Genomic DNA, 15,012 nt, shown 5'->3' on the forward strand with positions numbered 1-15,012 from the left:
CGGGCCAGGGTGGCCGCGCGGGGCGGAGCCGCGACAGGCGCACCGAGATGCCCCCGAACCTGTCCGGCTCGCCTTGCAGTTCGCCAGCTCCAGGAGGGGGATCCCACGCGCAGCCCGGGCCGCCGGAGCTCCCGCGGGGCACCGCAGAAAGCCTGGGCCGGAGGATCCGGGCCAGCACCACGCGCGAGCAGCCCTGGCCGCGAAGTGGCAGCATCTCCGCCGGTTTACCAGCTCCGCCCAAGACCCCCGGCGCCGGGCTCCCCAGCTGACCTCGATACCGTAAGTTCTAGGAGAGTGTCACCTATGCCTTCTCAGAGTTGAGCTGAGGTGACACTCTGCAAGAGCTGCAGTAAGGAGACCACGAAGTTCTAACAGTTCCGCTCAGCAATTTCCCAGGCTCCAGGAAAGTGGGGAGAAACTGTCTCACCCTGTTGGTTTGTTTGCTAGTTTAATTCGACAGACACCTGTTCAAGGGTGGGGAAGGCGAGTGGACATTAAAAAAAAAGTTCTTTCCGCAATTTATACTCTAAATGACAGTCCCGTTCGCGGCATCCGCCCCTGTAGAAATCTGAACTGCGCTCCACTAGGGGAATTACGGTGAGAGGGCGGAGCCTCGCTGACCTCTGCTCCGGAAGTTTTTCTCTCGGTGAAGCGCGCACGTTGAGCCGGCTTTGCTGCTGCTTTGCTTTCACGCGCCTTCGCATCATGTCTTCCAAGAAGAACCGAAAGCGGCAGAGCCAAAGCGCGGAAAATGGATCGCTCTTGTCCTCTGCTGCTTCCCCTCGTGCGGGGGCCGCGGCTTCTGCTGGGCCAGACGTCGCAGCAGTGCCGGGGACTCTGGTGGTCACCAACTTTCTAGAAAAGGGTAAAGAGTTCTGGGAGGGAGACCGAGGCTCAGGGGGCGAGCCCGGGGGAGGAAGGCCGGCGGTGCTGCCCCGAGGCCTTCGAAAGCTGGGCGTGGCGCAGGTGTGAGAGGGGCACCCACGTGTGTAAGGTTAGGTGTGTAAGAAGTGTGTAACAGGTATGAAGTGTAGCCGCGCCAGCACCGGAGGAATTAGGCAGAAATGGATTATCCGTGTCAAAGTCGTCCGTCCCTGTTGTAATTTGTTTTTAATTTTTAAGATAGACTTGAAACCACTTTGCATTATTTAAGATGAGCGACGTATTTGTGAAGTTGTTAAAGGTAGCGAACACAGGTTACCTATCCTAAACACTGAGTACCCAGGTCGGTAAGGATGTGGGTCCGTTCTTCCCAAGAGTCTTTACTGTGCCTTTAAGAATGAACGTGGTGTTCGCTTCCCCTACTGCACAGGTGCTGGTATTTAATAACCCTCGTTAATTGCGCACTAGTGTTAGCTGTAGGCTAGGTGTGTCTTGTACACATCTCGTTTGATCTTCACAGAAGCTGTGGCGGTCAGGTGCTATGTAGTAATACCCATCTCACAGAGGAAGAAAAGTGAACGTGATTTCATCCAGGTTACTCAAATACTAAGAGTCCCTACTTGAGTCCAGGTGTATTTGATTACAAAGCCGTTGTCCTCCATCTCAGCTCTCTTGAATTGAGAGAATGGATTTATAGTTGAAAAGTCGTTTAGAAATGGATTCCACCCAACTGGTGGCAAGACTTTTAGTATAATCAGACCCTATAGACAAGCTTAGAGTTAACACAGCTTTTTCATTATTCCTTAGGGATCAGGGGTCAACTTATTCTGTCTTTCAGATTCATCCTTTTCAACTGGATCTTTCTCATTGACGTTTATTTACTGATTTTATTTATTTATTTTTTTGGAGAGATTTTTGCTATAGGGTGTGTGCACTTGCTGAGAGACAAAGACGGAGATGGAAAGTGAAAAATCACCCCCTACTGGAGATGGCCATGCAGCAGTCCCCTCTCCATTCTCCTCCTGAGATTTTGGGAACACACAAACACATACTCAGCCTGAGTTTCAAGCCTCCAGGTCTGGGACTTCAACCGTGGTCAGCCATGTAGGAGTCCAGCTAGGTAACCATTACTCCATCTGCTGGTCCTTACTTCCTGATTTTTAGTTGACAAAGAGTTATGTGTGCTACCAGAGAGAGAGAGTGTAGAAAACACTCTCATTGGGGTGCGATCACACCCCAAACCCTTTTTCTTTGATCACTCTTAGGGTTTTGGATGTTTGTGCATGCACCATACGAGTTCCTCAAGCCATGAGGTCAGGATTCAAAGCATGGTTGGTCAAGTGAAATCTGGCTTGCAACTTCCAGTGCTTGTCCACCACGCTTGACTGTGCTATAGAGTGTTGCCCATTTCCATTGACATTTCAACATGCTCATTTCTCTTCCATCTTGAATGAAAACAAAGCTCCACCTTTTTCTACCATCACCCTGTCTCCCCGCTTTCTTTGCTACCCTTTTTCAATGGAGATTTTGTTTCTTCTCATATATAGAAATTTTCTCTGCCATCGTCGCCAGACATCTCCATGTTAATTAATCCATGCATGGATTTTCATTACTTACCTTACTTGACCTCAGCTTTTGGCATTGTGTACCAATTCCTCCTTCTAAAACTACTTCTTATGTGCTATCAAACTTTCTGAGTTTTTCTCCATCTTTGTTGGTACTTAATTTCTTATGCAGATTGATCCTCTTTCACCTGACCGATAATTGTCGAAGTTCTTCAATTCTTAGTCCTGCACCCTTTTTTTCTTTCTATAAGTCTTCTCTCTTTGGCAAGTTCATCCTCTGCCAGTTGGTTCCCATCCTTTTCATCTTCAGATTTATATTTGTAATTCATGCTATTTTTGAGTCTTGATTTAGTTGTCTTTTAGACCAGTTTGTCTCACACTTTCTGTGGTGCAGGTTTTAAAATGTACAGTAGGTCATAGATTGGCATGTTTGTAAAATACAATAAGGAGGAATTACAAATAAGCTCAAAAACAAAACATTAGATTCAACAGATGTATAATCACTCTGTTAATTCCAATAAAGGTTTCTAAACTCTCATTTTGTGTGCCTTCCTTGCCATGAACAAGTGAGAGATGGTTTGTGAACCACGTTTTGAATAGCACTGTATGATACCACTTGTCTCGAGTTTTTCAAGGGTGCTTCAAGATGGACCTCGTGAGCTCATGTTTCCTCCAGCAAAACAAACTTTTGGTCTGTTGTGTGTTCCATTGGAAAATTTGGAAACGTAGGAGTCATCCATGACACGTCTCTCTCACATTTCACACATTCAGTCCCTTACCAGGTCCTTTTTAATCACTTAAATACTTTGCACATTTCTTTTTCCACTGTTCCCACTGTTTCCACCTTGCTCTCAGACATTCTCTCTCAACTCAGACTGCTACATTAGACTTTTCACTGGTTTCCTGTTCCAGTTTTGTCTCCTTATTCCATTCCACTCCAGAATGATCATTTAAAATGAAGATCCTGTTGTGAGCCTGCTTCTCATACCTCATCGCTCCTATTGCTGATGGGGATATACTCATACTGCCTACTGCCTGGTCGGTCTTGCCCTTCCTCATGTGGCTGCCTTTGCACTGCTCTGCCTGTATCTCCTGAGAGTGCCACACTGTACCCCCTTCTGCCTCTTCATGTTCTCTTTGCTGATTTTTTTCCCTTTCATTTTGTCATTTCCTATGCTTCCTTTAGATCTGATTTTTTTTTCTTTAAAAAAAATCTTGCCAGAGGGTGCATGCGCTCACTGGAGAGAAAGAAGGGATAGTGAGAAAGCACCCTCCTTGGGTAATGACCGTGCTGCAATCTCTTCTCCATTTCTCCCTTGCTTCGGGAATTTGTGTACGTAGGCACACATGCCCGTTGTGTCTTTCTGGGCACTGGATCCAGGACTTAAACCACATCGTTGGCCATGTGGGATCCAGTCCCCCTAACACCATGGGCTGGACCTAGATCTGAATTTTAACATTTTTACTTCCTTTTGAGAAGAATTGTTTTGATTCTTCCAAATTAGCACTCCTAGCACTCTTTGTTCTTTCATTATATTACTCTCGGTTTATAATTTTATGGTTATTCAGTGATTATTTGATAACTTTCTTATCCTACTAGCTTATAAACTTTGTGAGGCCAAGGACTGGTGAACCAAAGTGCCTAGCTTAGGATCTGTCATATAGTAGGCACGTAGTGCAAATTTGCTGAATGAATAGATGAGAGTGGCTGATCGAAATTAACTTTACTATCTCAGTAGTAAATCTGACACTTATGGTGCTCAATAAAATGTGAATGTAGCCAGTGAGAAAGTACTAGAGTACTAGGGAATTGTGTGGACAGCTTGAGTAGATTTGGATCATGTAAGCAGAGGATCCAGTGGTGATGCACTGGGTAAATGAGACTAGTGGGTGAGAGTTGAACATGATCTCCATTGATGGGGGGGGTGTGCTGGTTACGGAAGGCTGTGTTGTGTCAAGTCCTGGGACATAGTGAATGTGCAGGATAGGTTGGAAGGAAGCAAAGAAGATAACCTAGAATCGTGTGGAAGACCAAATAAAACTGAGATAAATGTCACGAGGAAGAGTTCACTGGGGTTTAGAAAGAAGTGACAGGAACTGGACATGACGAGGTCACCTAACAGCAGGATGCTTTACTGTTACTGATGGCAGACTAGTAAGAGCTTTCATGCTCATAGGGCGGTTGCCTTTCTGTTCAGCTCCTCATACTGTCCAGTGTGCTTATTTCATCGTACTCAGTACAGCTCACTGTAGTTGTGTGAGATTGCTCCTTTTATGACAGAAGGAAAATAAACCCGTTTGCAAATTATTTTGTAGTGGCAGGGAATAATGTTAACTCGACATCCCTCATGGTTTTGCTCTCATTGATTTTATTATTATTTTTTCATTACAAAAGATCTATTTTTAAAAATAATTTTTAAATTTAACTTTATTTATTCATTTATTTTATTTTAATTTGACCAGAGAGGGACACAGAGAGAGAAAGTGAGAAAGCAAGCCACCCAGGTTCGGGACTCAAACTGTGGTCAGCCATGTGGGAGTCCAGTGTCCTTAATCACCACGCCACCCACTGGCTCCTCTATCATGTTTTTCTGATTATTAATGAACACTCATACTAGGCAGAGCCCTATGATTACGGTATGCAGGTCTCAATATCATGTTTGTTGCAGGTTGAAATTCCATGTGTTTCATGGATTTTATGTTGAAGAAAAATACTGTTCACTCATCTACATTCATTCATTTCATGAATATTTATTGTGCAACTGTTATATTTGATGTACTCTTAGCCATTGAAGATCTGAAGATAAATGTGATCCAATTCGTGTCCCCAAACAGAATAGTTTAGGAGAAAGATTGTTAAACAAATGAATTCTTAGGATGACAAATGCTATGTCTGGCAGCACAGGGTGTTGGTGAGTCACAGGTGGGACAACTGAATGTGGAGCTCGTTGTGGAGGGTATGGAGGAGTAGACATGTTGGTATGAAGGAGTGGTGATGTGGGCAGATTTTCAGAGCTGTTGTCTGCTAGGTTGAATCCTGGGCCCTGTCTCAGCCAAAAGGTGAAATCACTTATGATTTCAGTCATGGCAAGTATGTTCCTCTAAGGGGTAAAACTTGTTACTGTCTTATTCATATATTCTTGGCAATAGAAAAGAAGATCTGATAGCTACCATGTGGGTCAGAAGTGGAATCCTCTAGCTCCAGGTAGAGGTGCTGGTTCCCAGTTCAACCTTTGATATTGGTAGCTGACTCAACTTAGAATCTGTACTGCAAAAAGCTCAGACACTCTCTGGCAAGTATGTTTAGTTTGTAATGAACTCAGAGACTTAAAATAAATGATAAAAACTAATAACCCTTGAAACTTCCTCTTTTTAGTTGATACTCAGGTATTGTTCAGTAGACCCTCAAAAAGAGTTTGATTTAAAATGTTTGATGAAAAAGAAGGTCAAACAGTGGTTTCTCTAGGGTCTGTAAGTACATTCATGTGATCAGTGGGTAGATCATTTTTATTTACTACAAAGAAAAACATGCTTTTAGTTATGATATAGTACAAAAATAAATTTCTCTTTCTTCATTGTAGATGACAAGATTCCTAAAGCATTTCAGAATTCTCTTGTTCATCTTGGACTCAACACTATGAAGTCTGCAAATATATGTATAGGACGACCAGTGTTGCTCACCAGTTTGGATGGAAAGCAAGAGGTAAGGATCCAGTTCCATTTCCTTAGTTTAGAAATATTTGGTCGTCAGGAAAGTCTTCCGACAACCTAATATTTGTGCTATTTCTGATTTTAGTTTTAACACAGGCCGGAATAAATGAAAAACTATTTTAAAACACATTCATGGCCAGATGGTGGTACTGCAGTAAAACAATGCTGTGTGAGGGGTTCCCACTTGGGAAAATTCCTGCTTCAAGTCTGGAGACCTCCTTGAATTAGAAGGTTCTTTGTTCAAGTCCAGAGACCCACTTGACTACCTCGGGCACACACAAGCATGTAATGCCGGCTAAAAGAGGGGTGATCATGGCATTAGGACCTTGTTGATGGTGCTGTCTGTCTGTTTCTTGCTTATGGAAGAAATAAACTTTAAAACAGACATTCATATGTATTTAAACTCTTTTTTTGATGTCTAGGGCTATACTGGGAATACCAGTCCCTGAACAGAAGTGGTCTTTCCTCAGGAGGTAGTGACACATACACTATTAGCTCTGTTTCTCCACCTCAGTTATATTTCTCTATAGAAATGTTATTTTGGAATAAGAAGGTTGCCTGTTCTGCCTACGAGTATTTGATTACCCTCCCTGTTTTCAGGTATTTTCCTCCTTGCTGCTGTTCATCATAGCTCAGACTCCGAGCTGGCCACTGTTCCAGGACCTTTAATTATGATGAGGTCCAGGTCCTGACAGAGCTCTTGCGTCATGTCCCTCACTACTTCCAGGAGATAGTTAACTTTCAGACTGAATTGTTTTATAAACGATCTTTAATATTTATCTCATTTTCTTCTTTTATTGCCTATGTCATTTTTTTCAAATCCACCTCTCAGATCTTCTGCCATTTTCACCGTGGGCTTATTCTGGGTCTTCATAAAAAGTTGTAGTATTTATTTTAATAATTTATGTTTTGTGACTGGCAGATGACGTAATGGTTCTGTCACTGGACTCCCATGTAGTTGACCGTGGTTTGAGTCCCGGACCCGGCATTTTAAAACCCACACTGGGTGCGTGTGCGTGTGTGCCCAAAATCCCAAGAGGAGAATGGAGGACAAGGGATTGCCATCCCTCCTTGGGGGCGGGGGTGATAGCTCACTTTCTGTCTCTCTGTCTTTCTGATGAGCACATGTGCCCTATAGTAAAACTCTCTCTCTCGAAAAAAAAATTATGTTTTTGTGAACTCATGTAGTAATTTTTCTTTCTTTTTAGGAATGTAATTGATTTTATTGCAGCTTGTGTTCAATTATTACTCCTTTGGGATAAGGAATGTGCTGTGCAGATCTATATACTTGGTTTTGCTTTCTGCCTGTGAATTGATGATATTCTATGAACATTTATTTGTTATATTTTTCCTTCCTCTTTCTGTGCAGGTCTATACAGCTTGGCCTATGGCAGGATTTCCAGTAGGCAAGGTTGGCCTGAGTGAAGTGGCCCAGAAAAATGTAGGTGTGAGGGTTGGCGATGCCATCTGGGTCCAGCCTGTTCTGGGTGCTGTGCTCCAGGCTGAGGAAATGGACGTGGCACTAAGGTTTGGCTCTTTCTTTGGTGACTGTTTAGACCAACACTGCCCAGTAAAAATATAACAAGAGTCTGAAATGTAAACCACATTTATAATTTTGCATTTTATAGTATTCACATTTAAAAAGTAATAATAAACAGGTGAAATGAATTGTAATAGCATATTTTATTTAACTGATGCATGTAAAAATCTTATTTAAGCAAAAGCCAGCTGGTGGTGTAGTGGTTAAGGTGCCAGATTCCCAACTGGCTGACTGTAGTTCAAGCTCTGGACCAGGCAGCTGGAAAATCATGCCAGATGCATGTATGTGCCCCTAAGATCCCGAGAGGAGAATGGAGGAGGGATTGCAGTGTGGCAATCAATCTCACTTTCTCTTTCTCTGTCTCTCTGGTGAGCACATGTGCATTGTGGCAAAAACCTTAAAAAAGAGTTTAAATGTAAAATAATCATAAAATAATTACTGGACATGGTGGTGCCTCCCTGTGGCAAAAAAATTACTAATGAGATATATTACAGCCTTCTTTTAAAACTTAAGTCTTTAAAATCCAGTGAGTGTGTTACACTTGTCACGCATCTCAGTTTAGGCTAGCCACGTTTTAAGCCCTCAACAGTTATGTGTTAAGTGGCTAGCAGCTGACTGTGTTTACACGAGCTTGGTGAATGCTGTGTAATTTATGGACAAGGGATTCTCACATGCTCTGTGATGTTTTATGTGAGAGGAATTACTATTTTTAAAATTATTTTTTAAGAGAGATTTTTGCTATAGGGCGCATGTGCTCTCCAGAGAGACAGACACAGACAGAAAGACAGAAAGCGAGAAATCATCCCCCAGGGGAATAGCCATGCTGCAGTCCCTTCTCCATTCTCCTCTTCAGGTTTTGGACATACACTCACATGTGCCTGGCGTGAGTTTTAAGTCATCAGGTCTGGAACTTGAACTGCAGTTAACTATGTGAGCATCCAGTGGCGTAACCATTCCGCCATCTGCTGGTAACCAAGGGGAATTATTTTTGATGACTAACAGTTTTTCATCTTGACTTGCAGTGTAAGCAAGACTTTTTGGCTTTCTTATGGATTACTGTGAGTAGGCAGGAAATTAGTTTTAATTAAGATTGCTATAGCAAAGAACCTGGTTCTGTATTTTAATTCACTGATTAGTCTGTCCAGTAAAACAAATGATCATTTCTATCAGATTTTTGAATGGTTCACCCATCAAGGGCTAATGACTTGAATCACCTGATCAGTATAGTTAAAATATATCATCTGTTCTCTTGGGCATTATGTATCTTATAGGATTTTGATTCAGTGTTTACAAAAGATGCAAGAATCACAAAACATTTTCCAGTCATTAGCTTGATTTTAAAATGCTTTCTTCAAGGGGCCAGCAGGTGGTATGGTGGTTGAGGCTCTGGACTCCCACATGGCCAAATGTGGTTCAAGTCCCAGGCCTGGCAGCTTGCTTTCGCTTTCTCTCTCTCTCTCTCGGCAGCTTGCTTTCTCACTTTCTCTTTCTCTGTCTGTCTGTCTGTCTATTTCTCCCTCTCTCTCTGGTGAGCACCTGTGTCAAAGTGGAAACTAATAATGGTAAATAAAATTAAATAATTTTTAAAAATAAAAATAAAATAATTTTTTTCTGTTTTGTTACTTTGGTAGACTCCAAGCTTGAGTTTTAGCATATTTTTTCCTTTAAAAACAGGGAAGTGTTTTGAAGCATATAATAGCCTTATAATGAACAATAAGAAAGCAGAAAGGAAAAGAGAAAAACTTTGTTGAGCACTGCCTGTGTATGAAATGAGTTTTATATATATGTATACATGCATGTATGTCCACAAGCACAAATACACATTTACCCCTTCTCTGATTTAATCCTCTAACACCTTGTAAAAGTATATTTTATGCATTTTTAACAACTGAGGAAATGGGCTCAGCGAAGAGAAATAGCTTGGGCTAATATTTTATGGGGAAGTTAGTAGTACTGCTCAGCTTAAGCAGGGTAAGTCCTCAGACTGAGTCTGAAGCAGTGCCACAAGCCAGGTGCTCAGTTGAGCAGTTAGCATTTATGATGGCTCAGTTGTCTTCGGTGAATGATTTTTGCCTGTTAGAGGTCTGTATATATTTTCAATGAAAGCTTGAGTTTTAACATTTTAAAAAGTCGTATGTTTTAAATGTAGCATCAGAGTGTAGACAGGTAAGATAATTTCTCACTAGGAAATTAATCATTTTAGTCTGTTGAAAGATTTACTTCAGTTACAACCAAAAAGTTGTATTAGTAATGTTAGAGCTCCTCCTAGTGGAAATGAAAAGTAAATCTGGTGAGTAGTGTTGCTGTTTTTACACGTCTTCAATGAAATATCTTCAATTCAGAGTTTAATAAAGCAATTTAAATATAACTTGATTCAGAGTTTTGTAAATAATAAATTTAAGCTTTTAAGGAGATAGGTACTCATACAATTTTCTCATTAATTTGTATATAGTATATTACGCCTGCCGGCTGTCTTTCGCTTTCTCTCTCTCTCTCTCGGCAGCTTGCTTTCTCACTTTCTCTTTCTCTGTCTGTCTGTCTGTCTATTTCTCCCTCTCTCTCTGGTGAGCACCTGTGTCAAAGTGGAAACTAATAATGGTAAATAAAATTAAATAATTTTTAAAAATAAAAATAAAATAATTTTTTTCTGTTTTGTTACTTTGGTAGACTCCAAGCTTGAGTTTTAGCATATTTTTTCCTTTAAAAACAGGGAAGTGTTTTGAAGCATATAATAGCCTTATAATGAACAATAAGAAAGCAGAAAGGAAAAGAGAAAAACTTTGTTGAGCACTGCCTGTGTATGAAATGAGTTTTATATATATGTATACATGCATGTATGTCCACAAGCACAAATACACATTTACCCCTTCTCTGATTTAATCCTCTAACACCTTGTAAAAGTATATTTTATGCATTTTTAACAACTGAGGAAATGGGCTCAGCGAAGAGAAATAGCTTGGGCTAATATTTTATGGGGAAGTTAGTAGTACTGCTCAGCTTAAGCAGGGTAAGTCCTCAGACTGAGTCTGAAGCAGTGCCACAAGCCAGGTGCTCAGTTGAGCAGTTAGCATTTATGATGGCTCAGTTGTCTTCGGTGAATGATTTTTGCCTGTTAGAGGTCTGTATATATTTTCAATGAAAGCTTGAGTTTTAACATTTTAAAAAGTCGTATGTTTTAAATGTAGCATCAGAGTGTAGACAGGTAAGATAATTTCTCACTAGGAAATTAATCATTTTAGTCTGTTGAAAGATTTACTTCAGTTACAACCAAAAAGTTGTATTAGTAATGTTAGAGCTCCTCCTAGTGGAAATGAAAAGTAAATCTGGTGAGTAGTGTTGCTGTTTTTACACGTCTTCAATGAAATATCTTCAATTCAGAGTTTAATAAAGCAATTTAAATATAACTTGATTCAGAGTTTTGTAAATAATAAATTTAAGCTTTTAAGGAGATAGGTACTCATACAATTTTCTCATTAATTTGTATATAGTATATTGAATTAATGAACTCTCATTCTATTTTTTCACACACACTTTTATATGAATACATAGTCAGTTCTTGTTATTTGTGGTAGTTATGTTTCATTAATGTTTTCTTGTACACCATTAGCAAATACTGAACCATTGCTTCCAGGGGGAAATATATATGTATAATATATATGCAATACATGTATCTGTAAAAATATTTCTATAAGATATATTGATGTATATAGATCTTACACATATATAGTTATTGAATAGGTTATAATCTTAAATTCTTTTTTTTTTTTTTTTTGGAGAGGTTTTTGCTATAGGGCGCGTGCGCTCGCCAGACAGACAGAGACATGGAGACAGAAAGCGAGAAATCACCCCCCAGGGGGGATGGTCACGCCGCAATCCCTTCTCCTCCATTCTCCTCTCGGGATCTTGGGCACGCACGCACACGTGCCCGGCGTGAGATTTAAGCCACCGGGTCTGAGACGCGAACCGCGGTCGACTACGTGGGAGTCCAGCGACATAGCCATTACGCTAACTGCTGGTTCCCTAATCTTAAATTCTTAAAACTTATTCTGGTAGATTTAACTTTTTTTTTTTTTAATTTACAAAAGAGAAAAAAAGGTTCAGAGTATTAATGGCCTTGCCCAAGGCTGCCCACCATTGGTGGCAGAGTTGGGATTCAGGCCCTCTCCACCTGTCCCCAGAGCTGGAGTTTCTGATACTGCATTGTCCTTACCATTACCATGCCCTAGTCATCTCTGAATAAGAGCTGAAAATTTTAATGAATAGGTGCATTTGCCACTTGGTGGCTTAAGAAACACACAACACGTGCGTGCATGTGTTCCCAGAGTCTTCAAAGAAGGGAGAAGTGGAGGAGAAGGGATTGTGGCAAGATTATTCTTCTTGGGGAGTGTTTTCTCACACACATGCCCCCTACACACACATATCCCGCCTCCCCCTTTCCTCTCTGGTCAGCATGTGTTTCCTCTGGCAAAAAAAAAATCCCAGATGGGGTCTTCTGAAATGATTTCATCACCCACTGTTGGATAGTGCCCTGTATTTTGAAAACCATGTATTTAGGCCAGCTACTATGGCACGAAATTGTGAATAGTATTTTCACGGCTGTGAGAAGTATCTGGAAAATATAATCATTCAAAAACTGCAAAATTCATTTATTTTCAAGTATAAACAATTCTTTTGATTAGTTTATTTAAAACTACATACATGTGGTTTTATACCAGTTTAGCTTCTGGTATATTAATACTAATTTCTGTCCCCTTCTCCCTCTTACAGTGACAAAGATATGGAAATTAATGAAAAAGAACTGACTGGTTGTATTTTGAGAAAACTAGGTAAGGCGTGTATTTTTAATTGTTTTCTTGAATTTTGAGCAATAAGGCAGCAGCAAATAAAGTGTCTTTGAGGTCTTCTATGCATAGTTTTTGAAGTTGTTTTCTTCAAAATAGCTTAGAGAATAGTCTCCATAATGAATTCGTAGCCTTTTGAGATAGAGAGGTATAACTTTTTCCTGTCAGTTGATGGACAGTTGAGCAGTGGAGAGAATGTGTGATTTGTGTGTGGATGAATTCAGTAGTAGAACTGAGGCTTTTTAACTCTTATATTCTTGCTTGTTCTAGTGAGAATCAGTTTATTGGAGTCTTAGTTTAGGTGCCATTTTAGTTTACTATCAAATGTGGTGTGCCTAGCTATTTGTCAAGGTCAATAGAATCTTAAATCTATTTAGTTTAGGGGATTTCAAAGAATCACCTTGTCTTTGTATTTCCAGATAGTGCTGTATCATAGGGCATTATTAGGTCCTCCGTCTTAAATGATAACTACCTTATATAACTATTCCATCTTTGATTTACTCTTTTTAGTTAGTTTTGTCAAAATATATTGATGTTTAAGCATTAAGCTGGTAAAAATTTGGGCTAACATGTATACTTAATACATTATTTTCTAGATGGCAAGATTGTTTTACCAGGCAACTTTCTGTATTGTACATTTTATGGACGACCATGCAAGCTCCAGGTGCTGCAAGTCAAAGGGGCAGATGGCATGATACTGGGAAAGCCGCAGAGTGACTCTGCAGCTAGTGCTCAGGGGATGGCCTCCGAGTGGCCCAGCCTGGAAACCAGTAGCCTGGATATATCCTTACAGCTAAGCCAGTTAGATCTGGAAGAGCCCCGGAACCCAGCATCAAGAAGTACTCCTTGTAAACCAGAGGACAAGATTACAAACAAAGCTGTTGATCCTTTGTTCGATGTTACACAGAGCCCTGGGGATGGCAGTGGACTTAGGCTAAAGGAACTCAGAGATCTTAAGTGCAGTTTTGAGTCTGCCAGAGAAGGAAATAAGGAACTCACCAATGAAGAGAAACTGATAAAACCTGCCTGCACAGGAGCAAAATGCAATTCTGATACTTTTTATTTTCTTTCTTCAACAACAAGAGTCAATTTTATAAAGAGTCAAACAAATTCAAAAGAGCAAGACAGCCAATTCAAAGTAACTTATGACATGATAGGAGGCTTAAGTAGCCAGCTGAAAGCAATTAGAGAACTAATTGAATTGCCTCTCAAACAGCCAGAACTTTTCAAGAGTTATGGTACGATTTTTTTTTTCCAGTTTATTGCACCCAAAAGTGTTAAATTCAAGCTAAAAAACCCACTTGACCAGTCCAATTTATTTGATGATTACTCTTTTTTTTTTGCAATTTTTTTCTGTATTTTTAAAATTAGACATAAGCACATTTTATGAGAGAGAGGTTTGGTTTTGTTTTGTTTTTACAGGGTCTTGCCATTTGAATTGCCTCTCAAACAGCCAGAACTTTTCAAGAGTTATGGTACGATTTTTTTTTTCCAGTTTATTGCACCCAAAAGTGTTAAATTCAAGCTAAAAAACCCACTTGACCAGTCCAATTTATTTGATGATTACTCTTTTTTTTTTTGCAATTTTTTTCTGTATTTTTAAAATTAGACATAAGCACATTTTATGAGAGAGAGGTTTGGTTTTGTTTTGTTTTTACAGGGTCTTGCCATGTTGCAGTACTCCTTTGCCCCATCCTCCCTCTTAGCTAGGACCAAGGTGCCTGACTTGTGTTAGGTAGGCAGGGTGTCGAAACCAGGCCTTCTGTGTAGCCTTAGCATCTTGAGTAGCAGCGTCTTGAGTAGCAGTGTGTGCCACCATGGCCGTTTACATTTCCTGAGTGGTAAGTGTGGGAGTTGGTTTGGGAGATGGCACTTAGGTGAGCCATGTTCTGTGCTTTGATCTCTGGTTTGTCCTGAGTTAGTCATAGCCTTGTCTCTGTTAATAGCATATTTTCTCAGTTGTCTGTTGTGGATATAGAGTAGGTATCTTTGTATTTCCAGATAGTGCTGTATCATAGGGCATTATTAGGTCCTCTGTCTTAAATAATAACTACCTTATAACTATTCCATCTTTGATTTAGTCTTTCTAGTTAGTTTTGTCAAAATATATTGATGTTTAAGCATTAAGCTGGTAAAAATTTGGGCTAACATGTATACTTAATACATTATTTTCTAGATGGCAAGATTGTTTTACCAGGCAACTTTCTGTATTGTACATTTTATAGCCGACCATGCTAGGTCAGCTATAATAACTAAAAAAAGAAAGCATTCAAATACGTGGGATAAGACTTCCTTGTTAGGAAGTGTTACTGTGTGTGGATTTCTGTATTGAAGTGAGTAGTTAAGGAAGTGATTGGTACCTGGGAAACTTAGGGCTTCCTCTGTGTAGTTACTGCCCAGATCCTTCGCATGTATTTGGGACACACTATCACTTTTTCCTTTTTTCTTTTTCATGTTTTTATACCATATATAT

The 15,012-nt window shown here is 40.2% G+C and overlaps 2 protein-coding genes across 2 annotated transcripts in view; one reads left to right on the top strand and one right to left on the bottom strand.

Moving 5' to 3' along the window:
- Window positions 1–249, bottom strand: part of NUDT6 (nudix hydrolase 6) — a gene marked incomplete in the record, with an annotated part of 18,253 nt that extends 18,004 nt beyond the window's left edge. The window contains 1 exon segment of the mRNA XM_027773680.1: window positions 26–249. Within this exon segment, the coding sequence (XP_027629481.1) occupies window positions 26–214 (189 nt within the window).
- Window positions 250–656: 407 nt separating this feature from the next.
- The window catches only part of AFG2A (AAA ATPase AFG2A), a 295,494-nt gene continuing 281,138 nt past the window's right edge, over window positions 657–15,012 (top strand). The window contains exons 1-5 of the mRNA XM_027773681.1: window positions 657–865; window positions 6,029–6,150; window positions 7,528–7,685; window positions 12,466–12,524; window positions 13,136–13,780. Coding sequence (XP_027629482.1) covers window positions 706–865; window positions 6,029–6,150; window positions 7,528–7,685; window positions 12,466–12,524; window positions 13,136–13,780 — 1,144 coding nt within the window. The 5' untranslated portion in view covers window positions 657–705. The remainder of the gene's footprint in view (window positions 866–6,028; window positions 6,151–7,527; window positions 7,686–12,465; window positions 12,525–13,135; window positions 13,781–15,012) is intronic.

Source organism: Tupaia chinensis, unplaced genomic scaffold (genome assembly GCF_000334495.1).
Source record: "Tupaia chinensis unplaced genomic scaffold, TupChi_1.0 Scaffold000362_1, whole genome shotgun sequence".
NCBI classification, from domain to species: domain Eukaryota; kingdom Metazoa; phylum Chordata; class Mammalia; order Scandentia; family Tupaiidae; genus Tupaia; species Tupaia belangeri.